This window comes from Kryptolebias marmoratus, linkage group LG22, assembly GCF_001649575.2.
Source record: "Kryptolebias marmoratus isolate JLee-2015 linkage group LG22, ASM164957v2, whole genome shotgun sequence".
In the NCBI taxonomy this organism is placed as follows: domain Eukaryota; kingdom Metazoa; phylum Chordata; class Actinopteri; order Cyprinodontiformes; family Rivulidae; genus Kryptolebias; species Kryptolebias marmoratus.
Genome location: NC_051451.1, coordinates 18980691 through 19002805, shown reverse-complemented (window position 1 = coordinate 19002805; position 22115 = coordinate 18980691). Strand labels below are relative to the sequence as shown.

Below are 22115 nucleotides of genomic sequence, written 5' to 3'. Positions count from 1 at the left end.
TCTTGGTGAATAAAAAATAAAAATGAGGGCTAAAAATCACAAGTAAACATCCTTTTTTTTCCCCAGCATGTAGACCAACTGGAATTTAATCCAGAACATATACTGCATATTTAGTCCTCCGTTCTTTCGAATTCACAAAACTCCGGAGAGGATCCTTCTCGACAAACCGAGACACTGAGCTCTTTGTGAGTCCTGAGCGAAACATTCAACTGGCTGCATGTTTAGGGGTTCAACAACAACGAACATTTAAAAGTCTAAGTGTGTGCCGCGCCCTGCGTTCAAATGTCTCCGGACCTTTTCCCGAGACCGCCGGGATCAAGTTGTGGTCAGACGGGGAAAACGTTTGCTTCATTTCAACCAATCGGAAACAAAGTTGAGAATGGAGCTCAACAGAACCAGTTAAATGTAACAGTTTATTTGGAAATACTGAAGTGAAATAAGGGCAAAGATGCAAAACTTGAATTACTGACCTTAAAAATAATAAAAAGAAAGGAATTGGAGGCACAAGATTGGCCGAGCAGAGACCGTGCGGATGGAGACACGCCTGCGTTGGCTTCAGTCAAGGGGATTGTTTTTTCTTAATTTCTTTTTTTTTTTTCTGGTGTAAACATCCCTACTCTGCTGCAGAACACATATCAGAGGCGCACGATTCCAACTTTTAGGTTAGGAGGTTTCAGTGTCTGCAGTGTAAGAGTGTAAGACCTTCAGTGGTTTTCTACTTGCGGCTCGAACATCTTCAGGGCGTTCTGAGTGGAAACAGCTGCATCTGCGCTAAGATCCCAAACTGTATTTCAGCATCGATGACACAAAAAACAACAATCATAAAACATGTATGCGATACAAAACTGCAGCATTAGGCTGATGGTGGGTAAAAAGTAATATTTACAATGTTTTTTCTCTTTCTTAGCATTTTAAGACTATCTGCATGCATGATTCTCAAGTCAAAACAATAATCTAAGAGCGTGATCACACAGCTCTGAAACTGATATGGAATGTACGTCCTGCTGGCCGCTAAGGTAAGCTCAAGTCTCTTCATATTAAATTACAGATAAAAATAAATAAAAAGGTGAGGGTGTTGAGTTGGGAGAGCTGCAGCGGCGGTCAACGTTGAGCTGCTCTGACAGAACGAGGAAAAGGAAGGCTCTGACGGAAGCGGCAGCCGAGCGGGATCGAAGAAAGAGAGCCGCTGGTGCGGCTCTGGGATGTCCCGCTCGGCGTGTACGGCCGTTCGCAGACACGCTGACGTCCTGCCGCTCTGACACTAAGACAAAGCCGGGTTTTCTACATGGAACTTTTTCAGAAACGTAGGCAGGCTGAGTTTCCACCTTCCGGCTCCTCCTCGGGTTGTACGAGACGATCTGTAACCAGAGCCGACTACTCCTCCGCTCCGGGCCGTTAGGAGAGGAAGTCCTTCTCCAGCTCGAAGAGGGAGGGCCGCCCCGGGGAGCTCTGGATGCGGCAGAGCGGCACGGTGCAGTCTCGTTTCTGTCCCTCCGCGTCCATGTCGAGCAGGGAGCAGCCGCCCTCCGAGGACAGCACCACGTTCAGGTTTTGAGCCGCCTTCTCCCCGGAGTAGTGGCCCAGGGAGTAGCTCTTGTTGTGGCGCCGCAGCAGCGCCCAGGTTTGAGGCTTGGCCCGGAACGACACGGGCCGCGGCCGCGGGACGGCTTCTCCGCTCGGCGGCTTTTCATCTCGCTGTCTTTCCTGCTTCTTCTGCGTGGCAGGAGGGGGCACAGTGGGCGGGCCGTTGGCTGTGGACAAAGACGCCAGTCAGACAACACGCTGAAAACACGATAAGCTCTCTTCGTCAGGCTTTGTGGTACTCACCGCTGTGGTTGGTGTACTTCTTTCTGCGCAGACGGGTTCCCGTGTTGTGGTTGCTTTGCTCTGGCAGCTGGCTCTGAGTTTGTCCGGGTTTCTGGGTTTCAGCTGCAGGTTTGTGACTCTGCTTGTCCACAGAAGCTGCCCGGCCGGGTCGGGACGGCTCCGTGTGGTGATTATTAACCACATGCTCGGCCTTCGCAGAATCCAACTCCGACACCTCACCCTCCGACTGCAGGAGGCACTTGGTGGAGTGGCACTCCATGATGGCCGACATGGAGACGAGATTGACGGGCTGGGTGGCCGCGTGGTTCGACGATGTCTCTTCTTTGCGGGAGCGACCGCTTGGCGGCGAGGTGCTGCGACGGAACCGAGTGGCGCGCTGAAAGAGCCCCTCCTTTTTCTTCTTCTCCTCTTTCGGGGGCTCGGACTCCTCCCCTGGGGCCGCGTTTTTAATCGCCTCCCTGATGTCGTAACCGAGCACAACAGAAGCCAGCAACGAGCCGCAGCCGTACAGCGCGGCGTCCGTCTTGCGGCGAGCTGACGCTCTTTTCAAGCTATTGGTGGGGGTTAGCTGTGGGGTGGTCGAGGTGGAGGAGGTGGATGTGGTGGTGCAGGGGTCATCTGGAGTCTCTGGCGGGCCGCCCGGACTTCCTGCGAGGACCCCAGCATCTCCCAGTCCGTTGTTTCCGCCAGAGCTCAGAGGCTGCTGCTCGTCCCTCCACAGAGGTAGATCGATGTACACCTGGTTGGGGAACTTCAGCTGCTTTGGTTTGGAGCTGCTGTCGGGACTTTCCTGGGAGAAGCCGTCATCTTTACCCGCTGAAAACACAGAGATTAAACACAGATAACACAAGCCTGAACCGTTCAGGTCAAACATCCAAGTAAATCCAGGAAAAAACAGAGTTCATCGACATTCTCTAGTTCAAAGTTTCACACTTTTCCAGACTTATAGCTAAACCAAAAATCTGAATGCTAACCTACATGACAAAAACACATTCGACACGTCTCAGAGTCGTGTCGTTAACCTGAATATCATAACGATGAACTTTCAGGTCACCTTGTTCAACAAACAGGGCGGCGAGGGGGACAGACTTCTGGGACTTCAGCAGGCTGGTGGACCAGGGGTTGCTGCCGTCGGACAGAGGACGCACCCTGAAAACAAAACGCAGGCGCGTGAAACCAAGGAGCAGGGTGTTTCCACGCAGACGGATGAAAACGGGCAAATATCAAAGCTGAGCCACTTCTCGGACCGGAGCAGAGGTGTGTGTGTGTGGGTGGACATAATTTGCTAAAACAAATTTTTGGTATGTATTTTTTTTTTAATATCCCCACCAGAATAGATGCTGCTGTTGACCGCATGGGGCTCAAGACGTAAAGCGAAACTTGTTTTTTTGAGCGGTTGTGAAGCCACGAGGCTCCTGCAGTCACATCTGAAACACTATATTAGTCGTGTCAAAGATATTATCAGCAGTTGTTACGATATCGGTTCAGAGACAAACTGACTGCTGGGGAAAGGAGACAAACAGGAATCACAGGTGGTGGGACTCAACATGAAGTCTGTGAGTCGGTGGTACCTCTCAGCCGCAGCAGGCCTTTCTTTGCTCTGCACGGAACTGGGGCCCCACGTTCTTCCTTTCTTCTTGATGCCCTTTTTCACGTCGTCGAACTCCTCCGGCCTGAAGAGGGAGCTGCGGCCCCACGTACGGTTGCTCTCGTCTTGAGTGACTGTGAACAACGCAGGGTTCTAGTGTTACTACAGACTCAAACATGCTGCAGACTGTGTGCGAGGAGAGCAGAGCCTTTAAAATCTGATGTGGACATATCGCTGACTGTTAACAGTGACTTCTTTTATGTTCTCTTTTAACTTTAACGTATCGTCACATAAAAGTAGATCGATTCAAGGATATTTCCCACTGGATAAACTTTGTTACCTTCATTACAGACCTGGGCTAAGTAAGATTCAGAGTGACTGTATGATGCTTTCATACAATAAAACTTTACCATTATCTTTTTATATTTACAAATAACCACAAAAGTTATGCGTGAGGCTAAAATCCACCGGATATGTCACAGCAAGAAGGTCCAAAAAGCATTCCTAATAAGCATAAGCATTCCTTCAAGGAGTGATTGTTTTTAATACTGGACCTTAAAGGTGAAGAAAGTTAACTTTGGAAAAGCAGAAAAGACATGGGACGTACAAAACAACTAAAAACAATCAAACATGTAGTAAGATACACATGTTCTTTCCTCTGGATGGAAAAAAAAGTGAAAAATATGATCTCTCATTGTTTGTATGCTACTGGATACAAGTTTGCATCTTTTTTCAAATGCTTTGTTTCATTTAAAACTAACTTTATTTGATTGTGAGAAGTGCAACCAAATCATCCAGCTGAATTTATAGTGTCTCTTAGAGTAAATACATCAACGTTTTTGGCTGCTTTGTGTCTGAACATCTTAACGTCTCATTATTAAACCACCTCCGTCAGCAGCCATACTGGAAATCTCAGCAAGAATCCGCACACGCTGAACATCTCCATCGAGCAGAAATGCACAGGAGGAATTTGCTCCAGTTATTACAAGGGCGTCGGTGCGTGACTAAAGTCTTGTCACTGTTTAAACAACTGGCTGACTGCTTGCAGTTCGGGCTTTTGTTCTCATGGCTCTTGTCATTGTGAAAGATACTGTCTCCATGTTCCGTTCCCATGAAACTCCCAGAGAGCTGATGGGATCGCTTCAATCATTACACGTTTAAATAAGCCCCGTCTGACCTCACAGAGGCAAAGAATGTTCCCTGGAAAAAAAACGGAAACATTCAGACTTGGCAAAAACAAAAAAAACCTTGAAGGAGGAGGAAGAGGGAGTAGGCTGAAGAGAAGCTGAACTTACGCTGAATGGCTCGCAGCCGGGGGATGAGGGTGGGACTGCTGGGAGGAGAGGAGCTGGTGCTGTGAAGGCTGCGCCTCTTGTCCATGGAAGGAGACGCCTGCACGGTGATCTTGTGCTGAAAGTCTGCAGGACGTGACACGAACAGATAAGTTTGTTAGCTTCCTCACAACGAGTAGAACTCAAAATCGCAATCAGGACCGTGCAGCTTGGAGCGAACAAATAAAAACCCCGCTCCCGTCTGCTCACCCGACGGCAGGCTGATGCGGTTTCCGTCCTTCAGCTTAAGGCGGGAGCGTTTGAATTTGCCTTTCCTCTTCTTCACGTTGGGCTTGTCTTTGTTGAGCTGGAAAATGAGGATGTTGAGCTCTCTCTCCAACACGTTGATCTCCCGCTCCGCCAGCTGCTGCTCCCGGCGCTTCAGCAGCTCCTCCTGAGACTTCTGCTGGAGGGCGGCCCGTGTCAGCTCCTCTTCCCTGGAACGCAGCTCCTGCAAAAACAAAACCATGAGGTCTATCCTGTCTGATTCAGAAATTATGGCTTGGATAAACTGAGCATTGAGGATAAGAAAGAGTGTCTTGTTTACATTTGTTCTTGTATAATGATTGTAACGTTATTCTCTTGGGGAACAAGAGAAACGAGCCGCAGACACAGAAAGTCCTTGAAAACTAACTTCTCGAAGATAAGAAGAGGGAGGATTAGATAACTCCAAGTTTGCAACAGGAGATTACTGTCTGTTGTGTTCCAAGGTTGCACAGCCCTGTCTTTTCCCATGGATTACTCCTTTTCTTTATTCCTTTTGGTTTCTCTTTAATTGCTCTGAGCTGAGCAATAATAATAATCCTTGCTGGATGACTTCATTAAAGCAGCTTTACAGTCAAACCCCGTTAGCCACCCACCTACATGCAGATTATTTTTGAGACGTTTGCAGGAAATCTGTTAAATTCAACGAGTAATCCCGTGAAATCGGAAGCGGGAAAAGGTCAGCCGATGCTCAAAGACAATCAGACAAAGCAACAGCTGAGAGTTTGAGTCTGAGGAGCTGTACATTACACATTCACTAAAAAGATGACTGAGCAGAATGAGAAAAATTCATACGTCCTAGATTAACAGGGTAAGAAAAAGCACAAATTAAAACACACTGCTTGGGTGATTCAGTTTACCATTCGTTGGCTGAATCTGTGCTGATCCTGGTGTTTCTTTAAACACTAATTAACCTCAACTTTAAGATAACAGCAGCGACTTACACTGGAAGCAGATTAAGGTTTTAACAAGAGGGGAAGCACCTTCGGCATTAATGACTCGTTTTGTTAAACATGCAATGAGCTTAACTGAAAGTTACCAATTAAGCCTTTTAGTCCCTAAAAAACTGCAGTGATGCATCATGGTTACATACACATAGGTGATTTCCACACTGTGTGAGGCAAAGGGCATGAAAACACGTCTGACACTTCCATCTCTCCCTCTGCATGTCTGCCGTACCTTCTCTTTGGTCCTGAGCTCATCGAACATCTCCTGGATCTCCACCCGCCAGTCGTCCTGCATGCTGTGGAAGGAGTCCTGAGGCATGGTGGCCATCACGGCCTCCTCGATGGCCGACAGCTGCTCCAGGATGCAGGAGAAGGAGGGCCGCACGTGAGGGTCCTGGTCCCAGCATTCTACAGTTCAACGCACAGAATCACACATTAAAAAAAAACAAAACAATGAACTTTCCATCAATTAAGGATGACTTCAAAGACCATAAAGGGGCACAATCAGAAACCTCAAACTTTGTGGCTGAAAGTCTGCATCCAATACTAAAGTAATGCAAGAAGTAACAATTATTTAAAGTTCAATTACTTTTAGGTCCAATGCAGTCAGCACAACCAAACAAAAAACACCAACAATGTATACTTTGTGTTTCATAAATAGTTAGGATTTTTAAATAAATAAACTTTTTATCCAATAAAATAACTTCTGATGACTCAGACTCAATGAATAATTATAGAAATCAGACCAAAAAACAACAGGAATTAAAAGGCGGCGGTCACTTTATTTGACATTTTTTAGGCTATTATTTATAAATCATTCCTATATGACAAGATGTATAAAGTGCAAACATTAATTACAATTTTCTCCTTTTTATGTTCTGCTGAATGATAATTTTATGTCTCTTCTAATGGATCAAACTGCCCAATCAATGTGACTACTACAAACACACTCTTTATACGTTGTCTTGTTGTTTATTGTGCTTCCGTCCTAGCTTAAATTTTACCTTTAAATAACTTTGACTTACTTTATAAATTCAGTGACCATCTAGTTGTGTGTGGGCTGCTGATATGATCTTGAGTGTATGCACGTTGTAATCTGTTTTCCTCTCTTTTAAGTTAAACATAACACACTTAAAGCAAAAAAAAAAAAAAAAAAGAGTTGAACCAGTTAATTTAGCTTTTTGCTGGGATTTGGTTGCAGTTACCTTCCATGAGCTTGGCGAAGGGTTCGGGGCAGGTGGAGGGGATGGGCAGAGTCAACTTATTGACTGCCACACCGTAAGCAACAGCCAGACCGTCAATCCCTCGGTACGGCACCTCTCCGGTTAACAGCTCCCACAGCAGGACGCCATAACTGATGGATGGCACGCACACAATTAAAACCCACAAAGCACTGGCGAGAAATGTCCAGCAGATTTAAAAACAAACAAAAAACAAACATTGGATTCTGCTGATACAGTGGCATTTATCATACCTCCAGACGTCGCTGCCTTTGGAGAAAAGAGAGCACTTGATGACCTCAGGGGCCATCCAAGAATAGGTGCCTGCAGCGGACATTTTTGTGGTTTTGTGCCACTCCCTGGCCAGGCCGAAATCCGTGATCTTCAAGGTCTTTCTCCCAATGTCGTCGTTCTCTATTATTTCAAGTAATAAAACTAAAAAAAAAACCACACACGCACAAAGAAAAGAGCTACATTAAAGTGGGGTTGAGGACAACGTGAAGATTAAGATACTCAGGAAAAAAGGACAGGATTAGGATGAATGTTACACATGAGAGGAGCCAGAGGGGAAAAAAAAGAGAGAGAGAGCAAGAAAGGGAGATTCAAAGAGCAGGAGACAGAAAAAAGCACAAGTGTGCAGGTGAGCAGTGATAGCTGATATTCATGAAAGCCAACAGTAGTATGCAGGTCGTTTATTACTGCAGTAACAGAAGGCTGACAGCAACACAAAGCACCTGTCCTCCGGTCCTAAAAGTCTTCAACACATTAAAGAAAGAAGGAACCCCCTGAATCTGCTGGGAACACAAAGTGAAGCTACGGCCCACTGACGTCCTCTCATAAAGTCAATCAGCACCAATCAAGTGCCGAAAAAGAAACACTTTTTTTTTTTTAAATTGTCCTAAATGTCACTAAATGAGAACAGCCTGTGTGAGATACCAGCATAATTTAACAAAGATGCACAAAAGTTAATGCAATATTCTGAAAACAGGAACATAATTAGTTTGCGTTTTCGAGGCGGTTTAAATCGGATTTTGAACTTCTGCTGTTTGAGGACAAAACACAATAAAACAGATAAACAATAACTCAACAACAGCTTCATATCCGGTTACTCTCGTGTATTAAAAAAAAAACGACTTGCATTCTGCAAAACGCTGCTCTTATTTTTAACCATTTTATAGTTATCAAATGAAAATTAAATAACTTATTCCTTGGCCAGCGCTAACCTTTTTACTTTCATGTAATAGAGCTAAACCTAATAGATTAACTAAACTTAACTGTGCTGTAAATATATATCTGCATGAGCTCGTGCCTTCACAGTTGAATAAGTTGAGAAAGAAGTTTGTACAAAAGCTTCAATTCTTCCCTAAACCACAAAAGGGAAGAATATTTTAGGGCATTAAATCTTTTTGAGGCTATGCAATCGACAGGCAGGTGATCACTGAGAATCAGTGCTCTTTTCACCAGAAATAACCCTTTTTGGTGTCCTAAAACACACCGACATGTTAAATGTCTCTAAAAACAATGTGTTGTCTTTTCCATTAAGTGAGCATCGGCCAAAGAGATTCTTTGATCCTTTTTTTTAAAAAATACACTCAGTGTGTGTTTTCGACCCTTGTTTCTGCCTCTGCCAGGATTTGCTCACATTACCAACTGTTCCATTTCATCTTCTGCACACAGACCTATCGCTTACAGGCAGGTCTACGGAGCAAAAGGCGGCAGAGTGGCTAAGATGGGAGTCGAAATGCTCCTCGAGGTGCTTTTGTTTTAGGATTCGAAGAAAATTAAAGACGCCTGACGCAAACACTTCGTTCCTGAGTGCCTGTGCCACAATAAATGAAAAGTTAAAAATGTCTGCCATCTACAAAGGCGGGTTAACCATTTTTAAGAAGGACCTGGAGATGATTGTGGTTTGTGTTGAAGTCGCTGCCCTCTGTGGGGTTTCCTAACTCACTAGCCTCGAGCCTCACTCCTCCACGTCTCATTTCGGAGTCATTCACAAATATGCACCAACGGAGCACTTGCAATCTCCTTTCAGAACCATGGGAAAGGTTCAGCGAGGGCAGTGAGCTTGGACCGGACATTGTTACCCATCGTGCAGCGAGTGTTTCAACTTGAACCAGATCTGCTGACAGATGTATGAGTGGGCAGCAAAGTAGGACAGCCGCTGCCCTGAAAAAACGCTCAGAAATAGGCTTTGTGATCTTGAGCTGAATGCAGAAAATGAGACAAACACAGCCTGCTTTAAAAATACCCTGAAATGGCATAAAAATAATTAATATTACTAAATCTATGAGCATATTTGAAAACTTTAAAAAAGGAAAACATACTTGGAAATGGCGAATAACTAATATAAACACTGTGAAAAAATGATGAGGGCAGTGATCCTCAGACTCTCTTTGGAGGAAGAAACATTTCCAGGGTTAGGAAATCAGATACGACTGCACTCTCCTGGAACAATAATATAAACTTCTCTATCAACGCCTGAATATTTAAAAATATAAATTAAAGCATGTGCAGGGACTTTTAGAATCATAACAGCTTAATCAAATCTGTGCAAGAAACCCAACAAATCTAAGAGCACAACAGTATCACTGTATTAATGTCTGCAGTGAGTCGGGTTTTTTTATAGAATACAGTTCAGTTTGTACAAAAACCAAAAGTACGCGCAGGTATTTGGCAGAAATGTTGAGTCTCCCCGTGAGTGAGAGCTGATATAATTTCGTCACAGCATCGGTGGCTTTGTGTGCTTTTTACAGATAAAGCAACAGTGAAGATCAGCAGCTGACCTAAACGGTAGCCTTCTCGTTCAGATGTGCCCTCCTCATCCATTACCAGCCTGACAGGTGGTCCCTGAACTGGCGACCCCTCCCTCCAGCTAACAATCACTTCCTCCACGAAAGAAAGACAAACTCATCCCTCATCATCATCACTTCTGTTCAGGTCAAGCACTGGCTAAAGTTTAAGGATTGGAGCCACCCTCCGCGCTGTGCAGCACATCCACAGAGCAGCCGGCTCCACAGTCTCCTGTCGGGGACTTGAAGCCATTTTAACGGAAGCTGCCATGTCTACACACAGACGATGTGGGGCTTCAAGTCCCACCTCGTCCCCCGCACACAGTCATGGTTTTGCGCGACCTTTCTTTTAAACAAAAAAACCAACTATTTACAGCTAAAAGTGTCAGAAATGCGATGCGACTGCAAGACCGAGTTTAAAACAAAGACCACAGCAGGATTATTTGTGTATAACAGAGGAAGAACGAGCAGGATTTGAAGCTTCAAAACTATAAACTATTAGGTCCCCACTGCTCAGTTTGTAAAAGAAAACAAAACTCCAGCTGGACTGGAATTTGCCACCACAAGTCACAAAGATGCCACTTGGTCCTGTATGTTGCCACTGCAGTAGCACAACATCCTTATCTCGCTGCTTTTTACGCTTATAATGGTCCTGCTGGCTGGTTGAAAGGCGATGTGGCAGCCTATCAGGTGTATATTTTCAAATAGCAATAAACAAAGACAGGGGATTTCCCCATTCCCGGTATCCCTCAAACCCACGCCGGCGGTAGGACTGCCTCCACTGCTAGCTTAGAAATGAATAAAGATCAACCTGTTATTCTGCCTTTCATGCCTTACGAACAAAACAGCGAGGTGAAACACAAACACATCCGTCGGCCCTGAAACTCAGCCTCCTTAATCTACATTTTCTCACTCGGGTTTGTCATATTAACCGCGAACAGCTCCTCTGTGGCATAAAACGTAACTTACTAGCTATTCAGTTTAAAGAGTAAACACGTCGATAAACTAGTCTGGTATCTAAAACATACTCTGAAGGGGTGATGGTTAAAATTTCTGTTCACACCAACTATTGTTTCTGTAAGCCTGAAATAGTTTTTAAGCATTATTTTAGGAGGGGTAAGACTCCTGTGGGAAGGCCACTGGTGCAATTACTATCCTCAGGCAAAGAGGGGATCCTCTACCCCGCAACAAAAGGAATTCCATTACAAACAGGTTTCACCAGACCGATGATATGTCCAACTTCCTGTTGTAAAGTCTTCTCTCAGTGATTCCATGGATTCCTCCCAGCAGGCTCCATGGGCCCATAATGACTTCTGACGGGTTAGTTACCCAACCTTGAGGACAAGCGGTCTGGGGATAAACCTGTCTGCGCTGATTGACCTATAGAATATCGCGCCAAATACTTTCTTTGTAGCGCCACGTTACTACAATGTCAGCCCTCTAGAAATCTCTGATAAAAGACCCACCTCCGTGTCTACATGACTCCACGCTGACGTTATGCTATAAAAACGCAACTTTAAACGCCTGCCAGCCATTTTGTTTGTCCAGTCAAACAAAATAACACAATACACAACATAAGCAAGACTTTTTTTTTTAAATCCCAGATATAATTCCAAAACGGTTAAAATAAGTGTCTGCCGACAAAGAGTGTATATTTGGTACACATTATTTCCAGCACACAGATTCAAACTACACACTATTAGTGCAGTAAGGCTTTTAAAAACAATTCCAGTTTTTAAAAATACTTTAGTAGCTAAAAAAAAAGAAAAAGAAAGCACAACTGCTTGACGATTCCTCAGATACAAAGAGTGCAAGCAAACAATAGATTTGCCATGCTTTGCACATAGTTGGGGTCATTTAAAATCGACCAGAAGTGTCTCTTAAAAGGGAAATAAGTGGCGGACTGTGAGATGTCCGCTTGGTCACGGTTTTCTGACGGTCTGTACTGTTCTTTACTCGCGTCTCAGCAGATTAGTTCAGAAGAATTGGCACAGAGGAGGATGGGTTATGCAAATCTTTGAGCTTAACAGTTAGCGACACAGTTGGTAAACTCCTACTTCTCCTTTCAGAGAAGTACCTGTTTTCACACTGGAAATTCAGGTAAATATTAAAGTTAGAGTCTAAATGAGGATTCATCCTTATTTCTGATTCTTTTGACCCTTGGCTTGCCTCTAAAACAGGGGTGTGTAATCCTGGTCCTCGAGGGCCACTATCCTGTACGTTTCACTTGTTTCCCTGCTCCAAGACACCTGATTCAGTGGTTAAATTAGCTCTTCTTGTTCTGCAGAAGCCTGTTAATCACCCGTTGATTCAAATCAGGTGTGTTGGAGCAGAGAAACAAGTAAAACATGCAGGATTGCCCACCCCTGCTCTAAAACATGCTACCTGCCTTCTAACATTTCTACGGTGAACATTTGAAAGTTTGTCTTTTAACACAATTAAACATTGAGAGACATCTATAACCTGTACAAGATGTGGAATCGCTGTACCCATTCCTGCATAAAAGGTGCTTTTTTTTTTCAGGGCATCATGTGGTGGCAACTTAAAAACTATGCAGAAAAAAAAAAAAAAAAGAACAGGAATGAGACGGTCTGGCTTGCTCGTGTTAAAAGTCATGCCCCGACTCAAACCTCCCCCTGAAGGCGAAAGACAAACACTCTGCCTAAAGCAAAGCTTTTACAGCTGAGCTAATACATGAAATCACATGATGGCTTCAGTCTTCAGTGCGTCTCGGCCTCCAAACAAAGACCTGTAGATTTTTAACGCAGGGAAATGGAGTCATGCTAACACACTTGTAGTATTTCTACAAGCTTATTCTTGACTATATCAGCCAGTCAGGAGATTCCTGGAATAATCAATATCTGCAGTATTTATCCACAGGTTGGAACAGAAGGACAGAAACTGTCATCCCTGAATGGGCTAGTACACATACAAAGGAACAATCAGGTTTATGAAAGGGGGCTCCCTTATTTTATTCATAAACATAAGGTGTACATATAAGCTGTTATTCCAAAGGACAATTATAAACATCACAGATGTCCATGCTCTTTTAACCCCAAACGGGACATAACTCCAAGTGTGTACTGCTCTGCATTTCTGATGCTTTTTCTTAGTCCGCATTTTCTCCGTCTTCGGAGAAGTAAATGTGTTGAACGAGACAACAGCTAAGCGCAACTGGAGCTGGAAATGTCCCCGAGGCAGACCCCGCCCTGGGTCCGACTTCCATTTAAATCCCCTTTCCAACGGCGGGTCTTGAAGCAGACCGATACATCATGAAGGAACAGTGGGAAGATCAGAAGCAGAGCTGCTGTCTTCAAAGCAGGTCCCACGCTTCTTCCCATTGTCCCCCTCCAACAAGGTAAGAAGGCAAAAAAAAAACTTTTTGGGAAAACATGAATATATTGTTTCTATTTATTAAATAAAAACATGCTCTAAATGATCCAAAAGACTAAGTGTGTCAGGTAAATGCTCAAAACACCAGGACCAACGACAACTGGGAAAAGTTGTGAAATTTGGTAAAAGAATGGCCTTTAACACTGCCTCTGAAATGTAAAATTAAAACTTACTCCCATTATTGCCAGTGAAGGCCAATGAGCCTATATGCACTTCAAAATAAAATGTGATTTTTGACATGTCTACCAACCACCAGGTGGTTATGTCATGTCAAGGTTTCTGTTTGTGATTCAAGTACAACCTCATTAAGATACAGTCCCTCTGAAATGTCCCCATAAACCATGTTGAGCCTATAAAAAGCTTTTGTTTAAATACACCTTTTATCTGTTTTGAGCTATACAGTTGTGGGGAACAGTGGTTCACCAGATCCAAACCAACTTGTTCAACTTTTTAATCTACTGACGCTCCAAAGAAAATATTTAATTTAGCTTTTCATGGTTACTACAAAAAAAGGAGCTTCCTAACCACAGACTATATACAGCCTTTTCATAATTGTCCTGTCTTAGAGAAGCTGACGTTGAGCTTCCTGTAGTAAACAGAAACAAGGCTGAACACACATTCAGTGGCAGGTCTGTCTCTGCTGCTGGAAATGAGAGTGCCCCCCAGGCATTCTGGCTGATGGGAAAAGGATCAGGGCTAATAGTCGGCTAAATCCATCTATCATGGTCCCATCTCTATGGGCCCCTTTCTCATCTTCTGTCCTCTTCCTCTCCAGGTTTAAGTCTATAAAGGCTTGGCTAACCTACATATATAAAATGTTTAAGGTGAGCACAGAGTGCCGTATGCTATTAAAGCATCCTTCTTTTGTGCTAGAAAGCCACAGACAGGAATGCAGAGGATAGGTTGCGCTTCTCAGCTGTGGGCCCTTTTCCTTTTTCACCCGGCCCCGCAACAATAGGTGCAGTCAGGGAGAGGTCATAAAAAAACACAGTGAAAGCATCTCAACTCCTCCTCTGTCCCCTCTGCCCTTTCTCTTGTCAGAGAAAAGACAGGCAGTAACTGTCTGTGTCACCGGGGGTAATTGTGGAAAGCCGGAGAAATTTGCCTTGAAACACCTATCCAAGCTCTGCAAACAGTTTCGCTTCGACTCTGCTCAGGACAGAAAGAGAACAGGGCAACTTAAAAGTGATATAATGGAAAAAGCAGCCTGTTTATGGGGAATCTTATAGACTTTCTCGCCTGTTGAAAAGTTCATTATGATAGAATTAGAAATCAAATATATAAGAAGTCCGTTGGAACAACAACAACAAAAAAATCAGTCTACTCAATTTTCTATCCAATTACATGTGCAGGGAAACACTTCTGTCATTTTAAAAATGTATTTTTATTACAAAAGAAACAGACATGTCTGATCCACTTATGTTCCAGCAATTAATTTATGCTCAGAGCCATTTATTTTAATTTGTTGCCGCCCAGAATCTAATTATTTTCTACTAATCAGCCGATGAGCCATTTTTGTCAGCTGGTTAATATGAAAAAAGTCAACATTGTGAATGGAAATGTGTGTGTGCCACGAGTTTACACTTTGCTCTGATTGCTTTAACTACCAGGTCAGACAAATGTGACTTTCGGTGGCGCAGTAATTAAGACTGTAAACCTTAAAGCTTGAATCCAAGCGGTACATTCCACTAATGCTTCTTATAAATGAGATGTTGAGGATTGGTTTCTGCGCCTCAATGCTTGGAACATCTTCAGAGTTCTAGAGAAAGATGGGTGTGTTCAGACAAAAAAAAAAGAGCATGAGGACAGCGTGATGGAGCCTAATAATAGCTCCAGATTGATGGCAGAATGCAGCTGCACACGCTCCAAACGGAACTCCATCAGTTTCGGTGGCATTCAAGCACGCATTCCTCGCATACTAACGCTTCAACCACATGCAAAACTCCAGAGTTGATGTAGGTTACTTTTCCTGGCTCGGGGACAAGTTTCAGGGGTTGATTGTGTTTTGCCTTCTTTGCTGGTTTGTCAGTCCTAACTTACAGAAATCTATTTGCACCAACAATACGGAGTGCGAAAAAGGGATGCAACAAATAATGCAAATTAAAAGAACAAGCCCTGAAAAAGCATAAGTTCGAAAATATATTCAGACTTGTAGTGTGTGCATTGCAGCAGACTGACACAACCTTACCATTTGTGAGTTTTTAAAATAGTTAGAAGCCATTTTATCGTATTAAAGGAACATACAAATTTATTAAAAACGTATTTACAAACTCAGATCTGGCTAACGCAGTGCTACGCTAAAGAAATTTCAAATACAACTGCAATAGAGTTTAAGCAGAACAGCAGTAATAGCCAGGTTATGATAAATACATGTTCCACATCAGGCTACGTGAAGCCAAACAATCGCGTTGGATGTTCTTTAGCTAGTGTTGATCTCTTTAAAAGTTCAAAACTAAACTTGTGGCGCAAAATATCAATCAGTAAGTTGGGGAAAATGGAACAGAGGGTGGGGGGAACAGGAGAATAATAACAAAGTAAGAAGAAAACCCCCTCGGTTTGCCACCATAAAAGAGTACTGCTCCTCTCTGGGAGATTAAATATGAACAGAACAAAACAAAACGAGGGCTTTGAGACCCTCCGAGTCCTAGCCATTCTTCTGGCCACAGTAGCCTAGCAACCGCTGCTTGACCAGTCCATTGTGTAAACGTATGTTAAGCTTTTATCCCTCATTAGCAACATTCCTCCCTGCAGGCTGGGATTTTACAGATTAGGTTGAAAAACACAAAAGAGATTGGACAAATCTCGCTGACTTCCAACATATTACTTTACAGGCTAATCATTGATCAAATAGCTGTATGCTCGTCTGTGAGGAGCATGTGTACACTGCGAGTTGATAAATGACAGGGAAAGTAGCTGGAGAAGCTCCGTCCTACATCTGTGCGGGAGGACCTGTCTATCTCTTGGTTTGCAATGAAAGAAACAAAAAAGACAGATACAGCCACATGACTAGAGATTATAAAAAATAACAGATTGTTAATTAACAGACGCTTCTTATAGGGTATCTATTCCTTTAACCCCCCGTGGAGATAATTCGCTCTCTTTTTATGCTGTTTCGTTAAGACTATTGCACATGAAAGCCAAAACAAACGGACAACAGACCCACAGCGGCAGATGCAACAACTTCTCTAAGCGGCACCACTCTGTTTTTCCCGAAACTGGGAAAACAACTCGACACACCGCAGGGTGCCATTTCCATGTTTCTGTGTAAGAAAACGGCCTTTTGTGAGCTCACTGTCCTGGTTCTATAAGCGAACACATACAGCTTCTTTCACTTCAGTGCACATTATTTAAAAAAAAAAAAACATCACTCATTTTAAAGTCCACTGCTTTGCTTTCTCCGGGTCACAGAAAGGTGGCAAGACAAACACAATGACCGGTGTTAGCAGCACCGGGCTCGTTCGGGGGAGTCTGTTTGTGTATGTTAACCTAACATCCGATTAGCTTCAACAGTCTAAGCAGGAGTTAAATCCTTTCGCTCCATCTGTCCCACGCTTAAGCCCAAAATTTTCATCTTAAACACGACAACTTTTAGCACCGGACTCTTCAACATCCCGTTATTACATTTCATCAAAGGGATTAAAAGGCAAAACTGTCCCAAGAGACAATTAAGACTACTGGAAATCAGTTTTATGCCTGCATTTTAAATGTACCAGTAGCAACTTTGAGTATATTCAAAATGCTTTATGAATTTAAGATTTGTTGACAAGATTTCATACGCATTTATTTTGAGGGAATTAAAAGTGTAAACTAAATTTGTCAACGGCTGCCAATTACCACATACGTACAGCCAAAGTGACTGAAAACAGCTCAACAATGGCGACATCCATGGAAGTCTCGTTTGGGATCGAGAAGTCTTGAAATTCTGATGTACTGGGATGTATTAATGCTCTGATTTGTTGTGTAAAGTATGCAGATAAAGGTGTTTTGTTTACATTGAGTGCAGACCCGAATTTCAGCATTGCATCTGAAAAAACTACAGGAGTAAACTCTCAAACTGCACTGTTTGACATATTGTTTGCAATGAGTACCTTTAAAAACAAATACAGGTCTGACTAAAACAACTTTTTGGTGCCCAGGTCAGTTCAATGCAACTCTAATTCCTGTCAAATCGTCTGGTATATGTACATTTCACAAGTTTTGCCCCGACATTCACACATCAACTTTCACAGCTGGAGCTAAATACGACATCAGCGCGCCAGAGCTGCTCTCCACATGGCCCCCGGCTGGTAGGAGTCCTCTGATCACAAAGGAGAGAAATGGTGTTTGGCCTCATATTACACACATAAACACACCTGAGTTGGGAGTGAGGAGCCTGTGTCAGTGTGTGTGTGTGTGTGTCAGTGTGTGTGTGACTCTTTATCTCACCGAGTCATTTCCATTCATTATTCAGACCTGGGAAACCAAAGTTTGGTGGCCTGTTGTCGATTACCAGAACTGACTCATCGGGCCCGCTGCTCCGTGTGTGAGCCCGGTGTGTCAAACTATCAAACGCGTTTAGGTTTCACAGACATAATTGCCCGCGTACATTAAAAAAGGACATTCCTTTCTCTGTAACATTTGACTTCGCCGAACGTTATAAATCGTCTGCGTAACCTATTGGCTGTGTCTGTTTGAGCACATGGCCCGGCAGTGTGGACACAGCGTGTCTGGTTATGTGTTCAGTAAATCACTGACTTTATTTGAACAGGATTCAAGCTTTTGGTGGAGAGAGGGGGGCTGGGAAGGTGTGTGTGTTTTAAAGCCTGATGTGTGTGTATGTGTGTGTGGAGAGGGGGGGTTAAAGTGCAGGGAAAGTGGCCCAGCTGGGCAAACTCTTCACCTTATTTCACATCCTCTCGGTGCCATCCCCCACCCAGCAACATGCTGGCAATGTGGTGAAACACATATGAATTATGGGATTTCTGCAGGCTTTGTTTAATGCTGTAATAACAATGGGGTTATCCTAATATTACCCTGAGGCATTCCTTCAAAAACCTTTCCCAAGCCCATGTTTCATCACTTAAATCATTAATAATTAATCAGTGTGGAGTTGCCAAACTTACCTGTGAGGTTAAAGACATGGATTAGTTATAAATAACTGGGAAACTTCAACTTTAAGGCATGCTGCAGAACTTTGCTTACTGTTGCTAGACTTCAGGTCCCGGTGGATTATGGGCACCACGGCCTCCTCGTGCAGATAGTGCATCCCGCGCGCGATCTGCACGGCCCAGTTGACCAGGATGTGTGGAGGGATGCGCCTCCCGGTCAGGGCCCGGTTCAGGGTCCCGCCTCGGGCGTACTCCATGACCAGGCACAGGTTGGGCTCCTCCAGGCACACCCCCTCCAGCTTGATGATGTTGGGATGCTGCAGCATGGAGAACAGCTTCGCCTCCTGCTTCACGCCGGCGGCGGTGGCCGTAATGTCCTCGTCCGGGTCCTGCCGGGCCGCTTTCACCGCGACTTCCTGGTCCTTCCACGTCCCGCGGTACACCTTGCCGAAGCCACCCACGCCTATGATCTCCTCCAGAACCAGTTCGCCGAAGGGGATCTGCGTGGGCGAGGCGGGGACGCGCTCCGGCACCCCGACCGACCCGCTGGCGGCGGGCAGGCGGTAGATGGCGGGCTGGTAGGTGACATAATTGGAGGGGAAAATCCCGACCCGGTGGTTGAGCTTGCCCGTCCACCATCCCTCGTCCCCGGAGATTGCGGCGTCCTTGGACAGAACCTCGACGACGTCCCCTCGCCTGAGGCTGAGCTCGTCCTCGCCGCTCGCCTCGTAGTCGTAAGCGGCCGTCCACAGGGAGCGAGTGGGGCACAGCGGGGCGGAGTGAGCGCAGCCCCGGACCGCCGGGTGCTCCGTCCAGGCATGTTCCCCGGTCTCTCCCCCGCCCGGCCGCCCTTCACCGTTTGGGGAAGCGGCCTGCGAGACATCCATTTCTCGGTGGCCGTGGCGGCACCATAGGGTGCACGGCTTATAGGACAAAAGTTAAACTTTAAAACGGAACGTAGCTTTGTGAAATCTTCATCATCGTTGTGCCGCCGTCACATTTGAGCCACTGTCCGCTGAAAAGAGAGGGGTGCTCCCTGCGAAGCTAGCCTTGAACTGTGTCCAAAGTCCCGGGAGAGACAGGGTGCCTACGAGTCTGCGTCCACGTCCTCACTCCGGTACGAGCGCGAGGGTCAACGAGCAGCTAGCGAGGCTAGCCACGACACGGCTTCGCTTCACAGGCTGATGCATAAGCAGGGACAGAAAGTTTCAAACTATCCTCCTCCGAGAGGCGGTTTATTTATTTCACACGAAACAAAGCAACTTTTCCTCCCACCTGCCTAGGAGCTACAGGGAGCCGGCTCGAGTTTGCGCTTTTCTGCCGATGGGGCGAAGTTAGAAAGTTTCCGCAGGTGTCCGAGAGGTGCACCTGCCCCGTCCCGCTCCGATAAAACGCGCAGAGCCTCCGTGGGGCTGGTTTCCCTGCCGAACTCGCCGGAACGGAGCATGTAGGAACCGAATTGCGAAACGCAAAGACCCGCCTGGTCGTTCGTGGACTTTAAACAAAAGTTTCGACAGCATTCCAGACTTCTGGCTAGCGGGTTAGCTTAGCATAGGTCAGCCCGTTTACTGGGGGAGCCGCTCTTCCTTAAAGATCGCTTATTCCAAAGTTTATCTCTCCTCCTAAAAAAAGAGAAAATAAGAAGAACAGCCAACAGTTGAGGGGCGAGAAAGCGGACGACTAAGACAAACTGTAACGCATCAATGCGTTTATGAAAAACGTAAAACAAATAAATGAAGTTTCATCAAAACAAGTCCCCTCCTACAACGCTGCTAACGCCAAGCGGAGTCGGTCGCAGCAACTGGCTGGACATTGGGACGCCGCTGCAGCTCCGAGCTGGCAGTACTGCTCTGTGATTGGTGGACTGCGCGTCACGTGACCCGAGCAGCAGTTGGTGGGGGGAGGGGGAAGGGCGAAGGAGGAGCCAGTGTAGGAATGCGTGAAGAGAGCGCGCTTTCAGGGAAATTATGGGAAAAGTATGGAGACCTGCAAGTGCCAAGAGAGGAAAAAAAAATCTAGCGCCTTTAAAAATCAAAGTTACAAAGTGCATTACATCAGATAAAAGACAAGAAAAACAGATATAAAATCTGAATAAACATTGCAACAAGCAAAAGCTTTAGAATATTATTGTCCTTCGCAACTTTAACTGCCCAAATACAAACAAACAGTTTATTAAACGCTAGACAAAAGAAGAACAGACACTCACATTATGTTCACACTGCAAATCTTGATGCTCAATTCCAAATTTTTGTTGTTGCTGAGATCCAAATTTTTTGTGTGGTTGTTCACGTTACAATTTAAATGCAACCACCTTTAGACTCCGGTGTGAACAGTCTTCAGCCCTGAAGTAGGCCAAATGTGCAGAAGATGTCGCTCGCAGCACGTTGTGTTCATAGACATGCTACACATGTTAACGTGTGTTTCAGTTCTGCAATTGGAGCTGACTAATTTATTATTCGCCATGCTTGTTTCATCCCGAGTTTGCATTTAATCTTCCCGTCCACTCCAGCACCGAATTGCGCAGAATTGGAGAGAAATAAACACAAGTATTGATCGCATCAGGCTGGTATCAATACGATCCAACACCAATGTAGGGGTAGATTCTCCAAAGCAATTACTCTTCTGTTCTATAGCTGAAGACATTTTGCTTACCAGCTTTGTGACCTTAAAGGTGAAATGAAATAAAATATAAAAATAATGTATTTTCATAATTTTCTTTTTAGTTAAATATCATCATAAAACACTCACTGGTTCATTTCTCTGATTTAAAATGTTAACGACTTGTTTATAGATTTTTTTGTGTGTCAAAATCCCAAAGTGGGGTGATTGTGTGGGCGGAGTTACCTCCTTGGTTGGTAACGTAGAAGGAGGCGGAGCCAGCTGTGGCAGACCGCTGTAGGACACTGAGGAGGTTACTGTCAGTGTTGATCATTGAAAATGTAAGCAGAAGAAGAAGCAAGTTTTGTTAACAAGAGTACCGGTTTGAAAACACGTTTGGTTTTTTAATGTGATGCTGTTGGGAACACGAGTCCCACATTTCACAAGGGGAACCCTGAAGCTTTACAACAATACCACACATTCTTCAAGGAGTTTCCCATCCAGACCGTTAGAGGCTGCACGTGCTGGTCAGATGGCAGATGCTGGTCTGTCAGTGGGTGATGGTGGTTCTTCTATTGAAGGTTTGTATTTCAGGCAGTCCTCTTCTGAACGTTAACTCCACAGTCAGTTGCCAGACTTTGGGTTGTAACTTTCACCAGGAGCTAAACTAACCACATCCATCAAACTTTCTTGTGACACAGCTGTTGTTGTGGGTTTGTTTACACAATTAATTGCAACAAACTGAACCATACCCCCCACCCACCCCACACTATCCGTATTTGCTATTTACTGCCTTGTTGGCGTTCCTGTGTTTGACACAGAATATGTCACAACTTCTTAGTGAACACTGAAATCGCAGAAGAGACCCAAGTAATTCTTTGAATCTTTAATTATTATTTTCAATTCAAGCAATTTTTAAAAAATGCGAGACCCTGAAAACAAGCACCTTTTATGACTTTCTTTTGTTTTATGATAGCTTCAAAACACTTTTCATTTCACCTTTAACACCTTCTAATGCCGCTTTGAGAGGAATACCATCCCCCACCACTCTGTTCACCCCCCCCCCCC

The 22115-nt window shown here is 44.6% G+C and overlaps 1 protein-coding gene across 1 annotated transcript; it reads right to left on the bottom strand.

Annotated features, from left to right (window-relative positions):
* Positions 1-519: 519 nt before the first annotated feature.
* map3k21 (mitogen-activated protein kinase kinase kinase 21) lies at positions 520-20265 on the bottom strand. Its single transcript, XM_017431710.3, has 10 exons — positions 18544-20265; positions 7432-7612; positions 7163-7311; positions 6190-6365; positions 4957-5197; positions 4711-4833; positions 3399-3549; positions 2882-2976; positions 1828-2643; positions 520-1751 (listed from the first exon to the last, which is right to left on the bottom strand). Exons 1-10 carry the CDS (start codon positions 19334-19336, stop codon positions 1396-1398), a joined length of 3081 nt encoding a protein of 1026 aa, XP_017287199.1. The 5' UTR covers positions 19337-20265; the 3' UTR covers positions 520-1395.
* Positions 20266-22115: the final 1850 nt, after the last annotated feature.